Source organism: Myotis davidii, unplaced genomic scaffold, assembly GCF_000327345.1.
Source record: "Myotis davidii unplaced genomic scaffold, ASM32734v1 scaffold181, whole genome shotgun sequence".
NCBI lineage: Eukaryota > Metazoa > Chordata > Mammalia > Chiroptera > Vespertilionidae > Myotis > Myotis davidii.
The window spans coordinates 3,135,276-3,144,777 of NW_006291504.1; the positions used below are offsets into that span (position 1 = coordinate 3,135,276).

The window sequence follows — 9,502 nt, forward strand, 5'->3', positions numbered from 1 at the left end:
TCCGGAGAGAAGGCGAGTGCAAATACACTTTGTTTACAGTTAACCTGTATTCTAATAGTCACCGTTCAAACATCTCAATTCAGAATCTGGAATTGAATTGAATTGCAATGATTCCAATCAAGAGCTAAGAGAATTGCTGGTAGTGGCCTGGCTGGAGCAGTCCTAATGGGAAGCTAAGAGTTCCCGCCTCCTCGCCTCGCCGCCTCCTTGCCATGAGCCTCGTGACCCCTGGCCCTCCGCCCGCCTTCCTCGCCCTCCGCCCCCTTTCCTCACCATCTCACTCACCGAGGCTCATGTGCTTGTCAAACTCCCTCCGCTCTGAACTCTGAGCTCCAAGCAGCCTGGGAACGCAGCACTGGGAACGGTGCTGGCTGCGCATAATAATACTGTTTGTTGAATGAACGCACCCGGGGGCGACATGCGACCCTTCCCTGGAAGACCACACACTGTGCCTCAGGAGCCCTGCCTGGGCCGCATGTGCTGCAGCTCCCCTGCCCAGGGCCCCATGAAGCCAGAGAGGCTTGTCCGCTCCGCTCCTTCGTGGAGAGGAGAGTGTAAGGACCAGGTGCTGAGTCCTCCCTCCTTCCTGCAGGCGGTGCGGAAGCAGGAGTGGACTGCCATCATCCCCAACTCGCAGCTGATCGTCATTCCCTACCCGCACAACGTGCCCCGGAGGTAAGGCCGCCTGAGCTCCCTCCCTGCTGTGCTCCCCCCGGAGCGGGGCCAGCACTGCACCCCTCCCCCCGCCCCCGCAGACCCCGTGACTGCACACCCCACACAGAAGCCCGGCTCTCCTATGCGACAAATCCCACCTTATCCGAAAACCAGCAGCTTAACAATGAGGAGCTTATACACGTTCCGCCTAAATCAGGCCTCAGTCTACGAGCTGTAAATTCTAACATGTCAGGGTGCTGGGTTTTTATAAGCACCGATCTTTTCATAAAAGCGTTCACGGGCACATCCACGGTAGGCAGGTGACGCGCCGGGAGCAGCCAACCTCCGCTCGCTCCTGTTTTCTCCTGAGCTCCCGGAAAACTGTTGGAGCTTTCCTCTCCAGCCTCCCATTCCTCACGGCTCTCTCGCTCTTTCTGAAGAAATGTGCTTTCCAGATTTACGGACGTAATAAAAGCCAAATTGATTTTACTTGGAGGCGTATTTTGAGATTTACTCACTAGAGACTAACTTATGGATCAATAAATTTTAATTAGCCCAAATAAGTCACTCACTACTTGCCATTCATAGAACCATCTTACCGTTATTAAACTTCTAAAATGAGAATATATCCATTACCTCTTTTTGGGGAGAACAAAGTGATTTGTGTAGCACCCCCTGCAGTGTAGACCTGCCTCAGGCTCCCGGGCTGTGCAGGTGCTGGCTGTGGGCTGTGTCACAACACAGACCTGCTTCTGTTTACGCTACAGTCTGCCTGTGCCACTGACGCAGAGCAACTCGGGTGATTGTGTAAGGATCTCCCGTCCGCGTGGGCGCCAGCCCTCCCCCGTCGCAGGGACGGCCCAAGCTCCCCACAAGCCGTCTCTCTGCACCAGCTGGTCACGTGGTTGTCTTAGGTGGTCGTAGTCCCTCTGTGAGCAGAGGCCCAAAAAAGGACGATACGGAAATCTTACCGCAATCCGGTGGCTACAGGGCAGAGAGTTCAAGGCAAGCAGGATGTGAAAGCAGCGCCGAACGTTGTCCCAAGTACCCTTGTCGAATGTACCTCAGAGCAGCGTCCGCAGGAGCAAGGGGAAATGTCACAGCGGCCCGAGCCAGGCCGCCGAGTGAAAGCTGACCCTCAGGGCCAGCACGGTTAGTCCTGCCTGAACGCAGAGGCTCTGTGTGCGGGTAACGCAGGGACAGGTGGGGGAATGACTGGAATGAGTGAGTGGATTCATTCAGAAGCTGCCCTGCTTTTTGGTCGCGGTGGAATCGTATCGTTAAGTTAAACTGTCGTTCTGACTCTTCCGTTGACCGGCAGCTGGAGTGCCAAGCTGTACCTGACGCCGAGCAACATCGTCCTGCTGACGGCCATCGCGCTCATCGGCGTCTGCATCTTCATCCTGGCCATCATCGGCGTCCTGCACTGGCAGGAGAAGGTCCGTGCGCCCGCGAAATGCTCGCTTTGGTTAAGGAATGGGCTGCTCCTTCAAACACCGCATTCTAGGCCTGTGACACGAGTGAGGTTTTCTGATGTTTCCATTTCTGCCCATGACGTCTTGTTGTTGTTAATCCTCGCCCGAGGACATCGTCCCCATTGGCTTTTAGAGGGTGGAAGGGAGGGAGGGGAAGACATACAGGGAAACATCAGTGTGGGAGCAGCACATCGAGTGGCTGCCTCCTGCACAAGCCCCGACTGGGCCCAGGGATCGACCCTGCAGCCCAGGTGTGCGCCCTGGACCAGGAATCAAATCCTCGGCCCTTCGGTGCTTGGGCCAACGTTCTAACCACTGGGCATGCTGGCCAGAGCCATAATGTCACCTTATTGAGACTTGCTTTATCCCCTTAAGGGACTGTGTCTCAGCGGGTCATACAGATCACAGGAGACGATTTACTTTAAAATGTTGATGTTGTGCAATAGTGGTAGAGGGATCACCCCAAGTCACCAGGTACATGGGAAAAATTTAGTTGGAAACAATTTCCTAACGGCCTGAGAAAATGGTCATCATTTTTGATGAGTGTCCATGATTTCCTGGGAGAGCTGTGGATGGCCTTTTGCGGGGATGATCCCTCTCCCCTCTCTCCATCTCCTTCTGTCTCTCTCTCTCCCTCCCTCCCTCCCTCCCTCCCTGAGAAGAATCGAGATCACAGGCTCACAGCGGGCCCCAGCTCTCGGGCGAGGAGCTGAAGGGGCCCATCTGCCTTCTGTCAGGTATTCTCTGCACTGAACTGAGGTCAGCGCTTCAGTGTAACACCCTGAATAATTAAAAACAGAACCCCGCATATGCAGGTTTTCACACAGCGCCCATGAGGGACCAGGCGGCAACCACAGTTAGTGGCCGTTTTGATGCAAATTGAAAAGGCTCATTCCTATTCGTACATGAATATAAAGTACGTAACTAGCAGGTCACAGAGTGCTTTCCCGAAAAGGGCTCCTGGCTCCCTGCCTGCCTCCCGCCCATCCACCCACGCTGGCTGCTCCTTCCTTCTCCCTCACCGTGGCACCCACCCGGCTCCCTGCTTTCCACACGTGCCTGCCAGCTTCCGCTACAGTCCTCTCCCTCTCAGGACATGGGCAGCATTTTTCACTTTTAAACATATATATATGTTTCTGTTAACTTCAGAAAGGGAGGGAAAGGAAGCATTGATGATGAGAGAGAATCATCCATCAGCTGCCGCCCCTGCACCCCCCACTGGGGATCGAGCCCACAAACTGGGCATGTGCCCTTGACTGGAATTGAACCCTGACCTCCTGGTTCATCTGTCGATCTTCAACCGCCAGGCACATTTTTCACTTTTTATTCTGAAATACTGCGCAGTATGTTAGGCCTTTTTCTTTCTAGGCTTTAAGTTCCTTGAGAGCAAAATACAAAAATGAGGGTCTTTATAATCCCTCGAAGTACCAAGCACAGTACTTTGCTGGGAACAGGGTCAATTAATATCTGCTAAATCAATAGGGTAGCCCCAAAATAATGACTGCACTTTATTTAATATGACTTAGATTCGCTGACTAACATCAGGCAGGGGCAGGAGTGAGAAATGTGATCGCTGTCCCGTCCTTCCAGAACCTCATGTTTACTCCGACTTCCACATAAATGCCCCGCGATCTAAAGGAAGCGTTTAGGGAACGGCTCCTGTTGGCCGTTAGAGTCAGTGCGGCTCCGTAGGTAGAAAATCGCTCCTGCAGACTTCACACCCGGGCACAGGCGGTTCCAGAAGCACCTGGTCCGGTCACTGCGGAGGCTTTTCTGACTTACCCTCTTCACCCAGAGCCGAGGCGCCTGCTGCCACTTCCCGCGTCTGTAACCGGGTCTGCGCGTCTGTAACCGGGTCTGCGTCTCTTTCAGAAAGCGGACGACAGAGAAAAGCGGCAGGAAGCCCACCGGTTTCACTTCGACGCCATGTGACCTGCCCGGCGCTGCACGTGGACGGCGCTCGCCGGATTCATGGAATCGCCGGGTTTGGCTGGGACAGGAAAGGGGGTTGAACATTATTTATAAGTGACGCTTCCTTGGTGATTTGGGGGAGCGCCGGGTCTCTCTGGAGCTCTGGCAGCGGGCGGGTCTGGGGCTGTTTGTGCCCAGCTGTCTGTTCCTTCGTGGGCGGTGCATGCACTCAGTGTCCGTGTTTATAATCCTCGTAGAATGACGGGAGATGCCCTGTAAATAAACTATTGAAAGGAGCAGGGGTTTATGTTCTGCTTGACCTGGTCTCGCTTCTCACCCCAGCGATACACTGGCGAGCGTCTCTCAGGTGAAGTTACCCACCTGCCCCGTCCGGCAGGTCGGGGCCTCACTGCTGGCAAACGGCACGGGGGCTGGGAATCCGGCTCTGGAATCCGCTGGGACAGGCTGCCTTAGCCCCGGTCCCAGCCTCGCAGGCGGTGGGAACGTGGCCGATGCCTGGCCACGGAGCCGTCTCCTTGGTCATCAGCGGGCCGGGCGCCGGTCAGCGGGGTCCCCGGGAGCATCTGATGGGACAGGGCATCTGCCGGGAGCTCGGCGCCCAGCACAGCGTGAGCGGTCAGGGTCATTGCTATGTCGGGTACTAGCCTTAGACGTCCACACTGACATCAAAATGCAGACTCCCAGAACCTTATTTCCGGGCCTCAGGAATCGCATGCGGAAAAGCTGAGGGCCCGGTGGCTGCTGTCTGACAGAGGGTGTGTGCGCATGTTAACTACAGATAGGGGGTGCCCTCCAGCAACGGCCGGCCCTGAAACCTCACCCCTCCCCACGCCAGCGTGGGTTTCCGGACGGAGCCGCTGCGGGCGCACCCGAGGCCACGGCCACAGTCGCGTTTCCTTCTGCGGCGCTTGGGGGAGCCGAGGCTCACCTCCCGACACCACGTCGGTGCGAACTTCCGTGGGCGCCACCTCGCCGGAGTTCCCGCAGGCTCAGATCCGAGCGTGGGGAGCTCACGGAGCAGCCCCCACAGTTGTCTGCTGTGAATGGACATGCGGTGGCTCTAAAACTGCAAGTCCCTGAGAACAGTCACTTTTGCCTCGTGGTGTTTTCCCTGCGGGTCCCTGAGACCGTGTCTGCGCGGCTCTGTGTGTCTGAGCATGTTAGCGTGTCTTCCTAATAAACCTCCCGGCCTGAGTCCTCGCCAGGCATGTCCATGAGTCTAAGCGATGATCCTGGAGCAGGAAGCGGCGGGGCCGTTAGCACGCCCTTCATGGCCCCGCCCAGTATGGCCCCATCTACCCGCCAAAAACCGTGATGCCTTCTCAAAAGCGGGATCCCAAAATGGTTCTCCCTCCTGGGCCTCGGGCGGAAAGCTCACAGCTTCTACACACACTGCCCTTCCCTCCCCCCTCTCGCAGAGGAAAGGCGGGGCCCGTAACTGGAGAGACTGAGGCAGGACCCTCGCCGCACGGAGCACCCGCGCACCGGGGAACAGCACCCATAGGCAGGCTCTCCCCGGCACAGAGAACAGGAGCGGGCCGCACGGTAGCCGCCTCCCGCAGGGAAGCCAGAGCAGCGTGTGGCGAGATCAGGAAATGCAGGACCACTCGAGTCCATCATGCACCTCTGGTTTACACGGGCCCAGGGGATCTGACAGTCACTGCAAGAGAACGAGTTTTAGTCCATGTTTTAAAAAATAATTTTCCTTCTGTCCTTCAGAAGACCTCCAAGAAGGAACAAAGCCAGTCAATGGGAACCCTCACAAATGCTAGAGCGACTCGAAAAGCAGCTGAAACTGGCCTTGTGTCCAGCAGCCGTGCATTCTCACTGGAGGCCTCAAGCGAGCCCACAGTGAGTTTCGAGATAGGATGAGCTCCCCTGTCTCCTAACCGGTCCCAAGCTAGGTTAGAGGGCTGCACCTTGCCCGGCCGGCATGGCTTAGTGGGTGAGCATCAACCTATGAACCCGGAGGTCACAGTTCAATTCCCAGTCAGGGCACAGGCCTGGGTTGCGAGCTCCATCCCCAGTCGGAGGGGGGGCGCTACAGAAGGCAGCCGATCCATGATTCGTTGATGTTTCTCTCCCTCTCCCTTCCTCTCTGAAATCAATAAAAATATTTTTTTTAATAAGAAGGCTGGGCCTGTATGCTCCCACACTTACCAATCATCGGTGACAGGCCGCCCCAGGAGCCTCTATGAAGGAAAAGAAAAGGGAACATTTTATATGCCACTTGGGACATCTAACTCGGATTGAAAATCTGAGAGCAACAGTCATACTTTCGAATTTAAAATTACTCCTACCTATGCCCTAGCCTAGGGGTAGGCAAACTTTTTGACTCGAGGGCCACAATGGGTTCTTAAACTGGACCGGAGGGCTGGAACAAAAGCATGGATGGAGTGTCTGTATGAACTAATATAAATTCAAGGTAAATATCATTACATAAAAGGTTTCGGTCTTTTTTTTTTTTAGTTTTTTTTTTTTTTTTCATTTCAAACGGGCCAGACCCAGCCCGCGGGCCGTAGTTTGCCCACGGCTGCCCTAGCCAGTTTGGCTCAATGCATAGAGTGGGCCTGGGGACTGAAGAGTCCCGGATTCGATTCCGGTCAAGCGCACATGCCCGGGTTGGGGGCTGGATCCCCAGTAGTGGGTGTGCAGGAGGCAGCTGATGAATTACTCTCTCTTATCATTGATTCTTTTCTCTTCCTCTCTCTGAAATCAATAAAAATATATTTTAAAAAAAGAGCAGGGACAACTAAACTACAGTAGCTACACACGTATTTTCACCTGTGTGGGAAGTGACCAACACCGTCACCCCCCTCTGTATTGTTTTAACCAGGCATCCATGGGTGGGAAACGCTAAAGGAAAGGACTGCCCACGTTAACATGATGGCTTCATGTTGTACCACTGAACCAGCCTCCGTTGTGGCTGCGAGTAAACAGGTTTCAGCAACCATCACTGGAGCAGACAGCCGTCCTGGGGCAGCAGGAGGGACTGGGGGGAAGGAACCATGCGCTGCGGGCACAGGACTCTGGGAGGAGCCGCAGAGGCTAGGCCTGTGCCAGGCAGAGCGGGCAGGAGGCCAGGAGCCCGTGCCGGGCGCTGGCAGGTAAGCGGGGACAGACGGGCGCTCCTGGGGGGCTTCCGGGAAAAGGCACCTGGATCCAGAACCCCGGCTGAGAGGCATGCGCAGGGCTCGCCCCTCGCTTCCGGAGCATATGGCCTCTCCGCAGTCCCGGCCACAGTCTGTGCTTCCCCTCCTTCCTGCAAACTCCACCTGCTGCCCTCCCACAGTCCATGCGAAAGGCGTCCCCAGGGAGCCGCAGCGACCACTGCCAGTCCCTCCCCGGGGGCTGCTCCCCAGCCAAACCCCTCCCCGGGGGCTGCTCCCCAGCCAAACCCCTCCCCAGAGCTGCTCCCCTGCCACACCCTCCCTGGGAAGTGGGGGGCTGCTCCCCAGCCAGCCCCTCCCAGCCTCTCCTTGGGAAGTGGGGGGCTGCTCCCCAGCCAGCCCCTCCTTGGGAAGGGGGTGCTGCTCCCCAGCCAGCCCCTCCTTGGGAAGTGGGGGGCTGCTCCCCAGGCAGAGAAGAGCCCGCTGAGGTTCCATCACAGTGGCACCACCAGTAAGAGCTGCGAGGCTGAATGGACACGTGCTGTGCGTGCGCTTGTTAAATGACCACGGTGGGCCCAGCCACGCGGCTCAGTGGGTGAGCGTCGACCTCTGAACCAGGAGGTCACGGTTCCATTCCCCGTCAGGGCACAGGCCCAGGTTGCAGGCTCGATCCCCAGTGTTGGGCGTGCAGGAGGCAGCCGATCCATGGTTCCCTCTCATCATGGATGTTTCTCTCTCCCCCTCTCCCTTCCTCTCGACATCGCTAAACATATTTTTAAAATAAATTACTACGGTTGCTTTCATCTCTCCTGTTACAGCCTGAACTCGCTGCCACTGAACCTTCCCCTGTGAAAACCTGTGCCTCTGGCCTCCTCGGTCAAGAGCAGACTCCGCTGCCTGTCGGTCCAGCAGGGTCTCCCCGGCCAAAGCCCACCTCCGTCCCCTGGAACCACTGCCTCCCAGCACAGCCCTCCCCCAGACAGACGCTCTCCTCCTCCCCTCCTCCCCTCTCCACTCACCACCCCAGCCCTTCCCCTCTGAGCGTGTCACCCCTCCACGGATGACATCACACACACCTTCTTCCTTCCCTGGGCCACTGTGCATGTGGAACCTCTCGTGTTGCAGAAGCAGAGACGGCGCCTTCCTCCCAAGTCCCGCTGCCCACCGCGTCTGTGCTCGGAGCTTACTGTGTGTGCTGGTCTCCCCGGGGGCCCTGGATTGTGTCTGTGGAACGGGCTTGTAAACGTGCCATCTCGGTGTGACGGCGGGTGATGGGTGAGCCCACACATGCCCCTGTGACCCCTCCTTGGGCACGGCCATGGGCTGGAGACCTTGGTGCAGTGGTTCTCAACCTTCTGGCCCTTTAAATACAGTTCCTCATGTTGTGACCCAACCATAAAATCATTTTCGTTGCTACTCTATAACTGTCATGTTGCTACTGTTATGAATCGTAATGTAAATATCTGATATGCAGGATGGTCTTAGGCGACCCCTGTGAAAGGGTCGTTCGACCGCCAAAGGGGTCGCGACCCACAGGTTGAGAACCGCTGCCTTGGTACTTACTGGGGTCAAGTATGTTCACTAGCAAAGCCTGCGGACACTCGCTCCTCTGCCTCTCGGAGGGAGAGAAGAAGGAAAGAGCGTTCTGGACAACCTGGGAGGCTTCCTGCAGGTGCCTGACATGTCCCTAATGAGACCTGGCCGGACAGATACGCTGGAGGTCCTACTGTGTGTCAGCGCAGGCACAGATGATGCTTATCGGGGCAGGGATGCTCCCAGCAGCTATCGTTGCCTCTGGAACGTGGCTAACAGTAGGTGCTGAGTGCATGTGCGAGCCTCCCTGCCTGCAAGCAACTTTATAAATTTTTTAAAATATTATTTTTATTGATTTCAGAGAGAAAAGGAGAGGGAAAAGAGAGACATCAATGATGAGAGGGAATCACTGATCGGCTGCCTCCTGCACTGGCCCCTACTGGGGGTTGAGCCAGCAACCCGAGCCTGTGCCCTGACCGGGAATCGCACCGTGACCTCCTGGGTCATAGGTCAGTGCTCGTGACCTCCTGGGTCATAGGTCAGTGGTCGCTGGCGGGCCAACAGCTCACATGTGGATGGAGTGGGGGGAGGGAGATCCGGGGAAGAACAAATAAACAAGTAGGTGATCAAATTACCACGGAGCCACGCAGCCGGCCCTTCACACCCAACACAGCAGCTGGCAGAGCGGGAGCTTTTCATCAGCGGAGTCAAGCGACCCAGGAGCCTGGCCCCGCGGCTGGGAGGGCAGGTCTGGGGCAGGTGTCGGGCCCCCAGCCCGCCCTCCCGCCCTCCCTCCCT

The 9,502-nt window shown here is 56.7% G+C and overlaps 2 protein-coding genes and 1 long non-coding RNA gene across 3 annotated transcripts in view; 2 read left to right on the forward strand and 1 right to left on the reverse strand.

Moving 5' to 3' along the window:
• Nucleotides 1-1,969, reverse strand: part of LOC107183247 — a 2,896-nt gene extending 927 nt beyond the window's left edge. The window contains exons 1-2 of the long non-coding RNA XR_001514039.1: nt 1,291-1,969; nt 286-371 (exon numbers count right to left, since the gene is read on the reverse strand). This is a non-coding gene — a long non-coding RNA (uncharacterized LOC107183247). The remainder of the gene's footprint in view (nt 1-285; nt 372-1,290) is intronic.
• The window catches only part of ITFG1 (integrin alpha FG-GAP repeat containing 1), a 48,961-nt gene extending 44,619 nt beyond the window's left edge, over nt 1-4,342 (forward strand). The window contains exons 15-17 of the mRNA XM_006764894.2: nt 564-675; nt 1,976-2,093; nt 4,002-4,342. Coding sequence (XP_006764957.2) covers nt 564-675; nt 1,976-2,093; nt 4,002-4,061 — 290 coding nt within the window. The 3' untranslated portion in view covers nt 4,062-4,342. The remainder of the gene's footprint in view (nt 1-563; nt 676-1,975; nt 2,094-4,001) is intronic.
• Nucleotides 4,343-4,552: 210 nt separating this feature from the next.
• NETO2 (neuropilin and tolloid like 2) overlaps nt 4,553-9,502 on the forward strand; it is a gene marked incomplete at its 3' end in the record, with an annotated part of 21,134 nt that continues 16,184 nt past the window's right edge. Inside the window, exon 1 of the mRNA XM_015564697.1 lies at nt 4,553-4,669. Coding sequence (XP_015420183.1) covers nt 4,553-4,669 — 117 coding nt within the window. The remainder of the gene's footprint in view (nt 4,670-9,502) is intronic.